The sequence below is a fragment of the Schistocerca nitens genome, chromosome 4, assembly GCF_023898315.1.
Source record: "Schistocerca nitens isolate TAMUIC-IGC-003100 chromosome 4, iqSchNite1.1, whole genome shotgun sequence".
Classification (NCBI taxonomy): domain Eukaryota; kingdom Metazoa; phylum Arthropoda; class Insecta; order Orthoptera; family Acrididae; genus Schistocerca; species Schistocerca nitens.
Window position 1 is genome coordinate 694,842,146 of NC_064617.1, and position 18,051 is coordinate 694,860,196.

The 18,051-nt window shown below is 36.7% G+C and overlaps 1 protein-coding gene across 1 annotated transcript in view; it reads left to right on the plus strand.

The window, feature by feature from the left end:
- The window catches only part of LOC126251977 (brefeldin A-inhibited guanine nucleotide-exchange protein 1), a 261,180-nt gene that overhangs the window by 44,911 nt on the left and 198,218 nt on the right, over nt 1-18,051 (plus strand). The window contains exons 5-6 of the mRNA XM_049952749.1: nt 1,867-2,080; nt 6,506-6,642. Of these exons, the coding sequence (XP_049808706.1) occupies nt 1,867-2,080; nt 6,506-6,642 (351 nt within the window). The remainder of the gene's footprint in view (nt 1-1,866; nt 2,081-6,505; nt 6,643-18,051) is intronic.

Consider the following 18,051-nt stretch of genomic DNA (forward strand, 5'->3'; position numbering starts at 1 on the left):
TAAAAACTATGTGCTGGACCAAGACTTGAACTCGGGACATTTACCTTTCACAGGCAAGTGCTCTACTGACTGAGGTACCCAAGCACGACTCATAGACCATCCTCACAGCTCTACTTTTGCCAGTACTCATCTCCTACCATACAAACTTCACAGAAGCTTTCCTGAGAAACTTACAGCACTTGCATTTCTGGAAGAGTTCGAGTCTTGGTCCAATATATAGTTTTAACCTGCCAGGAAGTTTCAAATCAGCATACTCACCATTGCAGAGTGAAAATTTCATTCTGAAGACATCCCCCAGGCTGTGACTCAGCCATGGCGCCACAATATTCTTTCTTTTAAGAGTGCTAGTCCTGCAAGTTTTGCAGGAAAGCTCCTGTGAAGTTTGGAAGTTAGGAGATGAGCTACTGGCTAGAGCTGTAAGATGGGTCATGAGTCATGCTTGGTTAGCTCAGTCTGTTGAGCAGTTGCCTACAAAAGGCAAAGGTCTTGAGTTAGAGTTTCAATCCGGCATGCAGTTTTAATCTGTGAGGAAGTTTCAAGTTAAACATTTAATTATACAAATTGTGACATTGCCTATGTGAATATGAGTAAGATATTGACAAGAAAGTAGCAAAATTCATGAACACTGGGGACAATAAATAGATGCCTGAAAAACAAAGTGTGGAAGGATATAGACTTGAAATTTTATAAGGCTGTTGGTTTTGTTATATTGTTCTATGGCAATGTGGGTCTTGCATTGTCAGTAGAATTTGTACATCATGAATGAGATTTTGTGGAGCAGTGAAAAATGCAGTAGATTAGGCAGAATTAGGAATGAACGGAACATCTTTAGATAAATAAATAACAGAACAAAATTGAGAGAAAACGTTAACGGAATGATTATCCAAAGATTTTCTCTCAAAATATTCAAGTATGAACCTGAAGGTTAAGGAAACAAGTAACACTGAGGTCAGTATGGTTATTGTAGTAGACATGTGCTTAAGGCTTGAAGTACAGAAGAAAGCTTTGTACATTAATAACAAAACTTAGTTCTAATAAATTGTTCTTCATTGGGTATGTATGTGATGAGATACCATAAAATTTGAGGGACAAAAATGTTTCTTTTATTGAAATAAAATGCACAGACATTGAGTTGTTCCAGTCCTCATTTTTGTCATTACATTTCTGCCAGCCTTAGATAAAAAGTCCTACAGTTAAGAGCATATACCTGTGTAATAACATGTTATAACGTGGCTATGTGTTCTCAGCTGTGGGAGTTCCCATCACATTAATTATATTGTCCCTTACGTTTTGCAGATACTGCCTTTTTGCTTTTGATGGGAAGGTGTTTACTGCTAACCGTAATTAATTATCAGGACTTGTAGAAAATGTAATGATTGTGAATAAAATAGTTTTTCCCATAGTTTAAAATAAAATTAATGTTGGATCCAGATATCTGCATAGGTAAACCAAAAGCAACTGAATAATTATTGGTAGAAGTTACTTCGTGCCATTCTTTGTCTGTTCCTTTCTGGTTTCACTTGCCAATGGATGTGAACTAACTTCTTGAACAAAAAAAGTATAATCCTGCTTGGTCAATTATATATTTTTTTTTCATTTAATTGACAATTGCAACTTGCAAAACACAATCCATAATTATCAGTTGCTTTGGACTGATGACTTGTGGTAATTCACAATAAACATAATTTGGGAAGGGAGCAAATTTCATAAGGTGTTCAAAACAGTGTAATAGTAAACTAATATCTACACGTCTGGAACATTACAGTTTCAATATTAGAGAATAAACACTGGAAATAAACTGATCTGTAGTTTTATTATTAAAGAGGATGATGGATTATGAAATAGTCTTAAATTTCTGTTTATTAGACAGATGATGCTGCCAGGTTTAAGAGTAGCCTTGAAGTCACAGAACAACTTCAAACAGAGGAAAGGCACACACACGATGATGTTACACAACAACCAGAAGATCAGTTACCCGTAAAAGAACAGGAGAACTTGCAGAGTGCTGTGGAGTCAGAAAATACAAATCGTGAAATGGTGCGAACCATGTTGGACAACATTGTCGATTCTGTAGTCACAGGTGGTAACATTCATTTTTATTGCTAACCTCGTGTGTGTGTGTGTGTGTATGTGTGTGTGTGTGTGTGTGTGTGTGTGTGTAAGCTGTTGCACTTTTTTCAGTACTACCAACAGATCTTTTTTTCTGTGTGATAAAATAAATACAAAGTGTTATCAGTAGCCAACAAAACCTGCTTTACAGGATCTCCTCAGCTACAAGGAATTACACTGCACTCACAGTAATGCAAGCAGTTAAAAACAAATTCACCTCCTTTTAGAATCAAGATTTTTCTCTTGAAAGTAAAAACCTAAATTCTAATTTTATTAATAAAAGTTCAACAACTTTGCATTTCAGTTTTATTTAGTACTTACGCCTACTCAATGTTGGTGGGCAGTATCTAGCTTACAGATCAGTTGGTATGTTCATCCAACAAACAAAAGTTCAAAAAAGGTATTTTTGCAAAAAAATTATTTGTTTCGGCATTGAACACCCTGGTTCACATTTATCGATCCTCCCTCAGCCATAAGGGAGTTTTAAAAAAGAGAATGATTCAATCTGACACCTCAAAACGTGTCCTGAAACTTTTCGTACAGGAAGAACGCACTGAAAAAAAGTAGTGTCAAAATTTTAGCTGCTAAGATGCAAGGCAATAATTTTTGAAAAAGTTGAAAATTGCCAAATTTGTGGCCTGCCAGGCAGCTGAAGAAAGTATACCCCTACAGCAGACAGTGCATATGCACTGTAGCAGGCACATATTGTTTGTTGACAGTGTATTGATAAACAGATACAAGACTCAATGCAATCGTAATTTGTAAAGTGAATTTCAATTTCCGTTAGTAGTTTCTCTGACACAGTTCACAGTTACTATTCACTCAAATTTGCAAGTTGTTTAATGTATATAATAATTAAAAGTTAATTTTGCAATATCAATATAGTGGAGATAAAACAATTAATGTTCAGTGTGTTTTCTGCTCGTATACCTGCTAATAACATCTGTCTTTGTGCAAGATGTGGAGTTCCACAGTAATCGGGAATCCAATTAACATTCTCAATTTTGGAAAGATGAAATATGTAGAACATGGTATGCAATGCGATCGAAGTTACCTACTTCTCTTGAAGGCATATATATATATATATATATATATATATATATATATATATATATATATATATATATATATATATATATATAAAAGTGTGTGTGTGTGTGTGTGTGTGTGTGTGTTTCTCGTTAGTAAATTTCTTGGACATTCATTCAACTGATATCATCACTTTATTAGAAACTATGGAAACATTACAAGAAATGGAAAATAACTTTGACAGTTTCATGAATTGTGGCTCAATCAATAACCACTGTACCTGTAAGAGTCCAAAACAAGAATATCTTCTAGAGCAAAGAAAACATGTACATTAATAGCTTTCAGTTTCTTGCGAATTTTCGGTTAAACAAGGGTAGAAAATGGCTAATGTTAAGCTGTATGCAAACCTGGTTTTGCTTTGTAAAATCTGAAAGTGAACTGCATAAATGGAAGAAATATTTAAATGAAGTAAGAAATATTTACATGAAGTAAGAAATATATGCCAAAATGAAATACGCAGAAGTGTGAAAGAAAAACTTATTGAAATATTTAGAACTGGTTGTGTGCGACAACGTACCATTACCAGTGGAGATCTATGGAGACTAAGCCCTCCAAATCTTGTGAGAGTAACATTGCTGGAAAGTCTTATATCTATGTAGTTTTCTTCGAATGAATGTGTAGAGAAGATGCCGTTGATTCGTAGTTGATGTGGATTTGGAGGTGAAACTTGGTGTTACCCACACCTGCTGTGTCAAACACTGATCAGTCAAGTGTCTTGAAAGAATTTAAGAACTGCATGCCAACTGGACTTCATCATTTTGAGATGAAAAACAAGACAGTGCAGTCGACGAATTCTATGACACATTTGTATATGATAATGCTAGTGATAAGTATGGGTATATTATTATGTCTGCAGCTTTGTCTGTCTTCAGGTACCCCAAAGCAAATTAGGACCAAAAATAAAAAAGGACTGATTAGCGACAAAAATATTGTAATCAATGTATCAAAACATGTAAAAATGGGAAATAATAATTTCCCACATTTTGTTTTAAATACCCAGTTACAAAAATTCACTGCTTTTGCTGAACTCTTGGTCTGGACAAAATTACCTCTCTCTCTCTCTCTCTCTCTCTCTCTCTCTCTCTCTCTCTGAGCAGGACAACAAAAACATTGTTTATATAACTCTGATTCCACCCGGAATAAAGAACATTTCTGACTGTGGAAAGTATTGTTCAGGAAATTGTTGGATTATATAATTTCTAATAGCACTTTGTCATTTCAGTCATTGGTGCATTACCAGTTTGTATCGTTATGTTTTACAAATTTGATCAAGTATGCCTGGTACACAGCACAACAAGCGAAACATTGGCCAGGATTCTTTCTTACTCCACCGTAATTCTGACTAAGTAAAACTATTACTTACTGTAAAGTGCCTGAATGCATTAATTTTTCTTTTGTCACATGTGCTTTGTATAAGGAAAATGCTTGTTTTCGTCATTCAATCCACACTTTGAATCATTGTGATGACCAAGGAGAATAAACAAGGAACTATTTTATTGTTAGTAAACTATACATTATTCAAAAACTATCTTAAGAACTTTGCTATAGGAATTGTTTGAAAATTGCATTTGGTTGAAAGAAATAATTCATTTCAACAAATGGGTGTCCCAATTGATGGAAGTCGCCTTTAATGGAAGATCAAACACTGCCCTGATTAATTTTCTCCCTTAGTCAGCTTTTTAAGAATTACATCTGCAACAGTTTAGCTGTCAATGTGAACTGTCAGTTAGTCAAAAAATTAATGATATGCAATGTTTTTTGTATGGTTTAGGTGCTTCAAATTAGTGTGTGTGTGTGTGTGTGTGTGTGTGTGTGTGTGTGTGTGTGTGTGTGTGTGTGTGTGTGTGTGCAATATGTATTTTGTACTATGCTTTCTAGTCATGGCTGCTTCAGCTCATTCGCTGATTCATGTGTTAGGCTGTAAAGGCTGCACAAACCACTGTTATAGGCACTTCTTCATATGCCAAAAATGAGTAACTTCAGCAGTTTTTGGAAGTAATTGCAGTGAGTCTTAGTAGCTCAAATTTTGACATTGCATTTCCTTCATTGTATTCTTTGTGTGTAAAAAATTTCAAGATAGATTTCAACATGTCAGATTGGACCATTTCTTTATAAGTTTTAAAAAGACCAATTCCACGACAAGCACCAGTGTAGTAGAACCCCAAAGCTTGAACCTGCCAACATGAAATTAAAAACTGTATGCGATATTAGGCACATGGGCAGTATTTGGAACACTCACTGTGTTATGTTGGTGCTCAGTCTGGAAGTATATCCCATTTGAAGCAGTTTTTGTCACCATTGTTTGACCACATGGTAAGGAAGTTTGTAGTGCATGCTTTATAATTGCTAGACTGTTTTCAAATATGCAAAGTTAAATTCTAAATACATTTGAAGACAGAAAAAGCACCACAAAGGAACAAGGACAGAATTAGAAGCTGTGATGTACATGTACATAAAAAGAAATGATTACAGTTTCAGAAAAAATGGATGATTTATTCAAGAGAAAGAGCTTCACAAATTGAGCAAGTTAATAACACATTGGTTCACCTCTGGCCCTTATGCAAGGTGTTAGGTTGATAGTTGCTGGGTCTCCTTCTGAAGGATATTGTGCCAAATACTGCACTTTGTTTTATTGACCTTCATGTCAAGCCATCCTGGGCTTACATTTCAGCAAGATAATGCCTGCCCGCACACAGTGACAGTTTCTACTGCTTGTATTTGTGCTTGCCAAACCCTACTGTGACCAGCAATCTGGTCGCATCTCCCCCAGTTGAGAACATTTGGAGCATTATGGGAAGGGCTCTCCAACAGCTTGGGCTTTTGATGGTCTAATGCGTGAATTGGACAGAATTTGGCACGATATACCTCAGGTCACCCAATAACTATCAATCGATGCCAAGCTGAATAACTGCTTGCCTAATGGCCAGAGGTAGACCAACGGAATATTCACTTGTTTAATTTGTGAAGCCCTTTCTCTTCAATAAATCATCCAATTTTTCTGAAATTGTAGTAATTTGTTTGTATGTATATGTACACATCTACTGATTTACGTCCCATTTGGGTATTTCCTGTGTGGAGCCTTCTTTTTTCTTAGATCGTACTTTTCACTGTGTATCGTGGAGTGAGAGAACATGACATTGTAAATGTTGAAGAGGATGTTAAGCTCAGAAGCGTCTTGCTGCTATTTGAAAAGAATAGGCTAATGCATTCTGATATTTTAAGTTTCTTCCAAGCTGCGGTAGTTTTTAAATATATGAAGGCTAATCGTACTGCCTTGTTGACTTTGTGGTTATGATGTCTGCTGCAGGTTGTGAAGCAGAAAGCCGCAGTAGTACTACAGGTGCAGAAAGTGGAGGTGACTCATCACTGGCAAATGAGTCTCAAAATGAAGGTAGCCAACATAATCAGAGTGAAACGCCCAGCATCACAAGAGTACCATCACAGGTAGGAAGGGAAAGTGACAGTTACTTCTTGACTTGTGCCCACAGAGAGTAGCTATAAAGTTTTAATTATGCTACGCCATGCCACTAGTGGAGCCAAATAACAGTGGTGCAGCCCGTTGATAAATTGGAGAAGGGCAGCATTGTTTGGTTCTGACCCCTCTAGTGGCGTGTTACAATACTGTGGTATGTGCCAGGATTACAGTCGTGTACCCGCAAAGAAACAAAAAAGTTAAGTAAACTTTTTAGGTGATAATTAAAACTTTTACTTTCATAAATAAAAAAAGCCTCGTTATCTGACAAGCACATTATTTTTTGATTTGTTAATGCTACTGCCATTATTATTTTGAAGCTACATATTTTATATTTTTGTGACTGTTTACGATGTGGAGAATAATATATAATCTCCCAAGACCCCACCCCAGTTGTAATAACAATAAAAGCATGGGCTATCAAGTGGAAATTGAGATTTCAGACAATCTAAAGAATTTACAAGTAACGGTATTATATGCAGGTTCTAAATAGCGACAAGTAACACAGTTTTTAAGTTCTTGCTCATTCATAGCAATCCTTATGTCATACATGAAACTTCTTACTTTGAAGCAAAATGCTCACCAGTTCTGGTGCCCTCTGTTAGATTTATGTGCCCCACTGATGAGTATAAAACTGTATACACTTCAGGGACATCAGCTGCAGGGTCCATATAATGGAGTGGGTACAATACCTTACAAGCTCAAAAATACAATGAGATCGCAAGAGACGCAGGACATCACTTGTGCAAACATCACACAAAATACTTATGTAATGATTTGTACTTGACATTGAGAATGAATGCTCAAAAAGTATCATAAAGCTGTGTATCATTATTGAAATAACAAATGACACAATTGAAGGCTTTCCAAAAACGTTGATAATGATGCATGAAAATAAGTCAAATGTTTCTACAGTTCCAGTTAAGTCAGTGGGTAAACATAGCACAAAATTCAAATAACCTTTATAGGATAATAAATATGTCCCTAACAAGTTTTTTGGTGCTTATTATATATATATACGAGGGTCGTCCACAAAGTAAGTTCCGTTTCTGTTTCTATCTGTGGCAGCGCTACAATCGCAGTTCGAGCATGTGCAGCAGTTTCTCTGACTCAAGGAGAAGACATGTATGCCATTTTCAGATCACTGCTGCCGAAGTGTGCTTTGTAGTGCTTCTTTATAATGTCAGCTGTAATTGAAAATGCCACCGCGTGTGAAATCAGATCTGTGATTTGTTTTCTAAATGTAAAGAAAGTGAAACCAAAGGAAATTCATCGGCAAATCTGCAAGGTTTATGGACAAAATGCTATGAGTGATTCAGTGGTTAGAAGATGGGTCAGACTGTTCAATGAAGGAAATGATAAAGTGCACAATGAAGAACGAAGTGGACACCCATCTGTGGTTACTGATGAACTGGTTCACACAATTGAAGAGAAGATTAAGCACAGCCCGGACCCCACTTCTAGCGACTTTCATCTCTTCTTACACACAAAATCTGTTCTTGGTGTCAAAACTTCAACGATGCTGATGAGCTGAAAGAACATGTTACCAAATGGTCGAATACACAGGCGGCAACCTTCTATGAAGAAGGTATACAAAAACTTGTGCCATGCCATGACAAGCGCCTACAAAATTTCGGAAGCTATGCAGTAAAGTAGTTTAACAGTTGTAGATTTTTGTACAATAAATATTTTTTCTGTATCTATACACATTTGTTTTATATAACCAAACGGAACTTACTTTGTGACATACCTAGTATATCATAAATAAACTATGATAATGCAATGGGGGATCCTATACATAACTTTTACCACTTAAAAATTTACTTCGCACATTGTTCAGTTTCCTGTATTTTACACTTTTTTTTTTAAGCCCCTGAGAAGTGTAAAAGTGCGGTTTCATTGTAGGACATTTGTTTCAAACACCAATTGTATAGGTCGGTGGTTTTCTATATCTCTGAGTTTGTGGCTCCCCTGTCCAGCTATGTAGTTTCCATGGCTCCCCTGTGGGATACTTAGTAAAAAATGTAATAATTAATTAAAAAAGTTACAATTAAAATATTACTCACCTCTGTGTGACACCTGAGCTTGCTTCTCATTACACAGCTTGTCCAGTCTTGGCACCAAATGACGTAGAGTTACTCTCATTTCCTTCTCCACACAGAACGTTGATCTGCACTTGGTTTTAACAGCAGCCACTGTCAAAAACCAAATCACGCAAAGACATCAGGTTGCAAAAGAAATTAAAACCTTCAGTGCTTTTTTACTCTAGTTCAGAAAGTCTTTTCTTAAGGAATAACAAAATTTTGGCAACATCATTGATGAAAATTTACTTTTGATAAACAATCTGATAAAAGTTGTATAAACTCTTCCTCTTATGCAGTACTGAACTCAGAAGGAGAATCATTGATGAAGGGATTTAAACCTACAGAAGCGTATTGCATTTTTTGGGAAAGTATTTTTCAAAATGAACATGAAGTTCAGATAAATGACCTTCAATTATAGAAAAAATATCTGCAGTAAGGTCTATTTCATTATCATTTATAAAATACTGTAACCATGGAAAGTAGTCCATTTCTCCTCCATTATTCATTTTTCTCTTCCAAAGAAGCAGCTTCTTTTTGAGGTCCGAAACTCTGTCACTAAGATGAATGAAATGAGTTTCATTTTGTTGCAGAGATGTTTTCATTGAGTTTAACTTCTCATGTATATCACATAAGTGACCTTTAATATAAAGTCTGTGCCTATAAAGCACTTGGCACTGATCAGATTTTGTTCTTCCAGGTAAGAACATACATCTCATTTAAGTACAAAAATGTGCAGTAATACATTTCTTTTGGAAAGCCAACAAATGCTGCTATAAAACAGGAGAGATGTATGTTCAGTCCCCTTATTGTGACACATTTGTCTAAATAATCTAGCTTTCTGAGGGCAGATTTTAATAAATTTTACCATATGACAGTCTGCGCTACTTGATTCAGATCAACATCCAAATGTTGAGAACCAAGTGCTTCTCTATGGATAATGCAGTGGGTCCACCTAATATCAGGAGGTGTGATTCTTCAATTTCTCCAGGCATATTTTGTGACGAATAAATCTCGGGTAAACGGCCCGGTATGAGTGTGCATAGGACACAATATTGTGGCAATCAACCACGTTGCCATCATCAGGTGCGATGATGTACAGTACATCAGCGCACCTGATGACGGCAACGTCGTCGATTGCCGAAATATGTCCTATGCACACTCATACCAGGCCGTTTACCCGAGATTTATTTCGTTAATATTCGGAGCTCTGCCCTGGGTAAGTGCCTGTGGATCACCGTGAAGCCCTGACATGGATCACATACCATCGGTATACCGAACAGCACAGTGCGCCCATTTAATTTGATTTTCTGTCATGAAGCTGTCCACTATTTCAAACAAATTGTTTTGTAGCATATCATTTCATTACTTCTTTTGTCAACAAATCGCATATAGCAAATTAAATAAGTGTGTCTCTTCTTATTGATGGCTTCATCAAGCTGCAAACCAAACTCTCTTCAAATTTCTTTTTGTAACTTGTTCATGAACATCTCCTAAATCTTGATTTCAATGACTAATTGTAGTGTCAGACAAAGGAATGGGCAAAAGCTTTTTTGCCATGGACTCCCCAAACATACTGGACACCATATCAGTAACACATGGTAGGATTTGTTCTTCTGCAATCATATGGGCTTTCTTACATTTTGCTACTGGGTAAGAAGAAACACACTGCAGATACCCTTCATTGTTCACAACAGTGCACATGAAACCAAAATCTAAGCAGCTATTTACACATTCTTTCTTCTTGAGTTTCCTGTCTTCATTACCACCTTCCTTGCTCTCCTCAGCAAGTTCTTGCTTTTAACATCCACTTGAAAAATTTAAGAACTTCACTATAGTTTATTGCCTTTATCATGTTCATAACAACATTACAGTATAATAAAAAGTGGTTGATAACACAACAATCACTGCTGGTGCTATGTGCAGCACGCAATAGTTCAGCTTCGAGGTTATGACTGCTTATGCAGGCAGGCTGGCTAACGTCTGAAGTGGAAGTCCTCCGAGGCCACACAGGTTGAAACTGGAATCAAAATTTCCCACAACTGTCTTCTTTGCCACAAATTACAAAACAAATTCATGTTGTCCCATGCAGTCATTCATGACACACCAGGGCACTGCAGGTGCACATGTTGAATATCACTAGTATAGGTGATACATTGATGATTTGGACAACATACACTGAAGAGCCAAAGAAACTGGTACACTTGCCTAATATCGTGTAGGGCCCCCGCGAGCATGCAGAAGTGCCGCAGCATGACATGGCATGGACTCAACTAATGTCTGAAGTAATGCTGGAGGGAACTGACATTATGAATACCATGGAGCTGTCTGTAAATCCGTAAGAGTATGAGGAGGTGGAGATCTCTTCTGAACAGCACATTGCAAAGCATTCTAGATATGCTCAATGTTCATGTCTGGGGAGTTCGGAGGCCAGCAGAAGTGTTTAAACTCAGAAGAATGTTCCTGGGGCCACTCTGTAGCAATTCTGGACATGTGGAGCTTAGCATCATCCTCCTGGAATTGCCCAAGTCCGTCGAAGTGCACAATGGACATGAATGGCTGCAAGTGATCGGACAGGGAGATTATGTATATGTCACCTGTAAGACTCATATCTAGGCATTTCGGGTGTCCCATATCCCTCCAACTGCACACACCCCACACCATTACAGAGCCTCCATCAGCATGTACAGTTCGCTGCTGACATGCAGGGTCCACGGATACATCAGGTTGTCTAGATTCCAATATGTGTCCATTCACTCAATACGATTTGAAACGAGAGTCATCCAACCAGGCAACATGTTTCCAGTCATCAACAGTCCAATGTCGGCACTGATGGGCCCAGGCGAGGTGCAAAGCTTTCTTTTGTGCAGTCATCAAGGGTACATGAGTGGGCCTTCGGCTCCGAAAGCCAATATGAATGATGTTTCATTGAATGGTTCACACGCTAACACTTGTTGATGGCCCAACATTGAAATCTGCAGCAATTTGCGGAAGTGTTGCATTTCTGTCATGTTGAATTATTATCTTCAGTCATTGTTGATCCCGTTTTGCAGGATCTTTTTCCAGCTGCAGCGATGTTGGAGATTTGTTATTTTACTGGATTCTTGATATTCATAATACACTTGTGAATGGTCGTATGGGAAAATCCCCACCTCATCGCTGCCTCGGAGACGCTGCGTCCCATCGCTCATGTGCTCTTCAGACTCACTTTCAGACTCACTTAAATCTTGATTACCTGCCATTGTAGCAGCAGTAACTGATCTAACAACTGTGCCATACACTTGTTGTCTTATATAGGCATTGCCAGTGGAGCACAGTATTCTGCCTGTTTACATCTCTCTGTATTTGAATACGCATGCCTCTGCCAATTTCTTTGGCACTTCAGTGTATATTTCAGAATCTCCCTCAGTTAAGAACAAATTAACTTTGAGAAATATGACACGTAACCAAGACATGTAAATTTATCTTTCTGAATGTTCACATCAAAACTGTGTCCCTATTCTACAAAAAAATTTTGTAGATATTCCCTTTAGAATGTGTTGATCATCTTCCAGTAGGCATAATCCATATCACTTCAGGCAGGGGGGTTACTTTCATAGTCTTGGATGTTATTGAATTTAGCATATGTTAAAATTCAGGAGTAAGTAAGAAACAGGTATTTTTTTGTTTTCTCAAAAAAAAATTCCTGCCCTGAGATACAGGCTTCCAAAGATGACACTGCGAACACCATTTTGAAGATGGGAATTTCGGTAATTTTTAAAAAATACTGTATCTCTGTAACAGTTCTATATATTTTGTTAGTTTTTTTTATTTGAAAGATTATTGCTTTATGATTAAAATGGTATCATCCATTTGGACATATGTCAGTTACTGTTGCCTTTTGTTCTTTTTTTTATAATTGACAGAATTTTTTTTTTCTTTTTCCAAAATTGCCAATCCAGAAAAGTTAGATTTCTTTTCTGTTGATTAGTACCATGTAGTGCTATATTCTCTGTAAAGGAGAGCTTCCTCTTTTAAGTTAGACAGGTTTTATTTTAAAAAGTCGTTTTTTATTTTTTTTTATTTATTTTTTATTTATTTAATTTTTTATTTAAACTTTCAGGGATAATGTATGTCTTCACTGAAGTTGTTTCTTACTAATGTCTTTGTTACAATGTTTATTACTATTGTCTTTGTTGCAATTATTTCTTATCACTTTCATTGTGGCAGATATTTCTTACACTTTATTGTAGTTTCTTTGTCATGCTTGTTCATTGCAGGTTTTTGTATTGTAGTTGTTCAGTGCTAATTTGTTTACTGAAGAGACTTCTATGAAATCTGAGACCATCCAGGGAGGTATGTGTTTTCGTGAGGAATTTTGCCAGTTGACGCAGTTACAGTGTGTTTTGTGAAAAGGACTGTTTGAAATGTCATCTGACTGGGACCACAGGAGAGTGAAGTGTGCTGACTATTTGCATATCTATAAAAGAGTGATGTATAAGACAAACAAGCAAAAAAGAAAAAAAAAAAAAAAAAGATTTTGTTCTGGTTGGGACTGAGAGTTCTCATTTGAAGACTCTGTTTCAAAGTGAAGATGTTTTCAGTGACGACTTTGTGTGCTCTAAATGTTTTGGCAGAATAACAACAATGATAGTATCTGAATAAGGTGAAGCCTCCCATGGTGCAGATGATGCAGATTTTGCATCAGTAGAGGAAGAATTAAATACCCTGAATCAGTCAACTACAGAGGGAGGTGTTAGTCCTGTTAAGAAACCGTGGTCAGTGGAGTCATAAGCTCTATGCATCAAGAAAGCAGAGAGAAATTACTAAAGCTATGGATGAATACACTGCAGCAAAACTGACCACTCTCTTCAAAGTAGATAAATTCCATCTTCAGAAGAAAATGAACCTTAGCACTCCTGCACCTCTTGCCAGGAATTTTTCCCAAATATCAATTCAGCTATTGAATATTTTGCATCCTGCAGTGAGAAGTTGCAAGTCTTAACTATTATTCCAGTGACATTTTCAAAGAAAACAATTTTGAACCACATTCCATTGGTATCAAAGTACATGGTAGACAAATCAAGAAATGTGAGATCTATAAAAGGAGTCTTTGGAAGAGCAGATACCTATTATGGTCATCCTGTAGAAGTGGCTCAAGTTCAAACAGTGCACTCATTTTATCTGGAAGATAAATGGACTGTTCTCGTCAGAGTGCCAATAAAAAAGACACCATAAATGTAACAGTTGAAGTTAAAAAAGTTATGAAAGTGAAGAGTTACATGACTCACAGTATTAAAGAAAATTTTGCAATTTATAAGAGCAACTATTCAACTTCACACATTGGAAGATCAAAATTGTATGCACTATGACCTAAGTGGGTAGTTCCACACCTAGAAATGTCTGTCTGTGTGTTTACTGCATGAATTTTGAACTTTGTGTGGTACCTTTAAAGAACTTACTGGAGCACATGACATATGACACTGGCTGGGCGTGTGAAGTCATTAGTAGTCTGTGATGTAAAGAGAGAGACCTGTTTGTTTAAAGGTTGTGGTGACTGCCCTAGAAAGGGGGGACTGTCTTTACAGACATTTGGCCTGGAAGACATAGCAGATAACTCTGCAGACATTATATATGCAACATGGGAGGAAAAAAAAAAACTAATTAAGAAAACTCTTGTCTTTGACAGTTTCATTGATAAACTTGGTAAATGGTCAGTGAAAGCAGTAACACACCAGCATCTGAAGAAATTGCTACACCACTTTGCAGAAGTGAGATGGTGTGTATAGGCTGAAGTACTATGTTTAGTCTGTATTTCTCCCACAAGAAGTACAAGGGTATCATTGGAGTAATGACCAGGTTTGTTTTTAGAGGAGTGACGTATTTTCAAAACAAGACCACAAATGTTGCAGTTATAAGTGAGGACAAAGGACATGACTCAGCACATGCTTTGCTAGCAATGCACAAAGTTATTCAACTGCAAACTTGGTCAGAAAAGATAATCATTATTTCTGATGGTGCTCCTATTCATTTTAAAAATCGTTACCAGCTCTTTGAGTTTGAATTGAGAAAGTCGCTTGTGCCAACTGACGTGATATACGGTGCTACTGGTCACGGGAAGGAGCCTTGTGATGGTGTAGAAGGCCTTCTGAAGCACCATGCTACAAAAACATAATCTTTCCAGACCAAATACAGCTGTGATTCAGAATGCTGAGGATTTTACAAGAGTGGCGAAATCTTACACATCCACAGCCCTCATTCTTTTGTCCAAAGAGGAAATCGAAGAATTCCGTGCGCAGAAAAAAGAAGAATGTCCAAACAAGCTACTCCTGTGAAAGGAATTCAGAACACGCATTTTTGGACTCAGTGATGGGCGAACTGATATTGCATGCACTTTAAAGAGCAAGAAAGAAGAAATTTCGTTCGTTCGGCCAACACCTCGGAAACAGCAGGATAATATTCAAATTCATGACCTGAGAAGGGCGATGTTTATGGCGTTTGTGTATTATTGTGAGTGGTGGATTGCAGAGATTTTAGACACCAGCTATGAGTTAAACGAAATACATAGTGAGCTTTTTTACTACATGGACCAGCTGCTGGATACAGGTTTCCAGCTGAAGGACAGCAAGAACGCCATCAGTGCTCACTTCCTATTCACAATGTTATGAAGACTGTAAGTGCTCCAGTTCTTACTGGTTCCCAACAGGAAGGCATAATTCTATATCAAAGGAAGATACTGAAGCAGTGGAACACATTTTTAGTTAATTGACTAGCTAATTTCAGTATTAAACGGAGTGCACGGAAGTTGTATAAATTGAAACCTTTAAGTCTTTGAACCTTTCACATACATTTTGGAACCAATTAAAATGCTTGAGAAATGAGTCTCTTACTCATCTTTCGAAACTAAAATTATGTTAAATAAGGCTAGGTTTTGATTTTTATGAGCCTTTTATGTGATAATGTGGTAATAAAACAGGTTTTTGGTATCGCAAAAATTTCAATTGTTTATAAAACCTGTTCAACCTAAGAGTGGAAGCTCTCCTTATCAGGGAATGCAGAACTATATGGTACTAACCAACACAAAAAAATCAATTTTATGGATTGGCAATGTTTAAATTTTTTTTCTTTAGTTATAAAAAAAAGTTAAGAATGCTATAGTAAAAGAACTTTGACTGGTAAGTCCAAATAGAGCACTTCTTTGTAATCATAAAGCAGTTATCTTTCAAATTAAAAGAACCAACAGAATATCTAGAAATTTTTCAAATTTCGCCTCTTCAACGTGGTGTGTGCAGTGTCTGTCATCTTTGGAGGGCTGCTTCGGAACAGTCTTTTTTGGAGGAAACAAAAAAATACATATTCCTTATTTAGTCCTTCATTTTAACACATGCTAAATTCAATAACATATGAGACTATGAAGGTAAGATTTTTTCCTAGCCTGCCTAAACTGATATGGACTGTGCCAGTAGGATTACAATATTTTCGTCTGAGTTCTAATTAATTTGGTTCATTTCTGTACTAATGCGCCAGAAAAGTCATTAGCGTAATGCGTACACCTTCTCTTGTTTTTTATTCCAACTTCTGTAGTGGTCCCCCCCCCCCTTTTTCCTCCCCCCCCCTTTTTCCTCCCCCCCCCACCCCCCACCGAGAATTAATTTAATTTGTTAATATGAAAAATGGCATCTGTAGTCATCTTTGCAGATTTGCTGTCTGATCATCTCCAGTCATATTTAACTGTTCCGTGATCGCTTCTGCAAGAATTTCTTTTCTCAATTATATTAACTAAAATTATTATTATTATTGTTTCTTTTTTTCTCAGACTTTATGTCTGGTTAAAAATGGAAAGTGACGCCGATCTTGATCAAGCGTGACTTCCTTTTAACTGTATCGTATATGTTACATTGCATTTAGGAACTTTCGGGTAATTGAAGAAGTATCAATAATTACAGATTTCTGTAGTTGTATATATAAGTTTGGATGTAGCTGTATTGCATTGATGTACTGGTGGATATTGTGTGGTATGACTCCTGTAGTTGATAGTATAATCGGTATAATGTCAACTTTATCCTGATGCCACATGTCCTTGACTTCCTCAGCCAGTTGGATGTATTTTCCAATTTTTTCTCCTGTTTTCTTCTGTATATTTGTTGTATTGGGTATGGATATTTCGATTAGTTGTGTTAATTTCTTCTTTTTATTGGTGAGTATGATGTCAGGTTTGTTATGTGGTGGTGTTTTATCTGTTATAATGGTTCTGTTCCTGTATAATTTGTATTCCTCATTCTCCAGTACATTTTGTGGTGCATACTTGTATGTGGGAACGTGTTGTTTTATTAGTTTATGTTGTATGGCAAGTTGTTGATGTATTATTTTTGCTACATTGTCATGTCTTCTGGTGTATTCTGTATTTGCTAGTATTGTACATCTGCTTGTGATGTGATCTACTGTTTCTATTTGTTGTTTGCAAAGTCTGCATTTATCTGTTGTGGTATTGGGATCTTTAATAATATGCTTGCTGTAATATCTGGTGTTTATTGTTTGATCCTGTATTGCAATCATGAATCCTTCCGTCTCACTGTATATATTGCATTTTCTTAGCCATGTGTTGGATGCGTCTTGATTGATGTGTGGCTGTGTTAGATGATACGGGTGCTTGCCATGTAGTGTTTTCTTTTTCCAATGTACTTTCTTCGTATCTGTTGATGTTATGTGATCTAAAGGGTTGTAGAGGTGGTTATGAAATTGTAGTGGTGTAGCCGATGTATTTATATGAGTGATTGCTTTGTGTATTTTGCTAGTTTCTGCTCGTTCTAGAAAGAATTTTCTTAAATTGTCTACCTGTCCATAATGTAGGTTTTTTTATGTCGATAAATCCCCTTCCTCCTTCCTTTCTGCTTAATGTGAATCTTTTTGTTGCTGAATGTATGTGATGTATTCTGTATTTGTGGCATTGTGATCGTGTAAGTGTATTGAGTGCTTCTAGGTCTGTGTTACTCCATTTCACTACTCCAAATGAGTAGGTCAATATTGGTATAGCATAAGTATTTATAGCTTTTGTCTTGTTTCTTGCTGTCAATTCTGTTTTCAGTATTTTTGTTAGTCTTTGTCTATATTTTTCTTTTAGTTCTTCTTTAATATTTGTATTATCTATTCCTATTTTTTGTCTGTATCCTAGATATTTATAGGCATCTGTTTTTTCCATCGCTTCTATGCAATCGCTGTGGTTATCCAGTATGTAATCTTCTTGTTTAGTGTGTTTTCCCTTGACTATGCTATTTTTCTTACATTTGTCTGTTCCAAAAGCCATATTTATATCATTGCTGA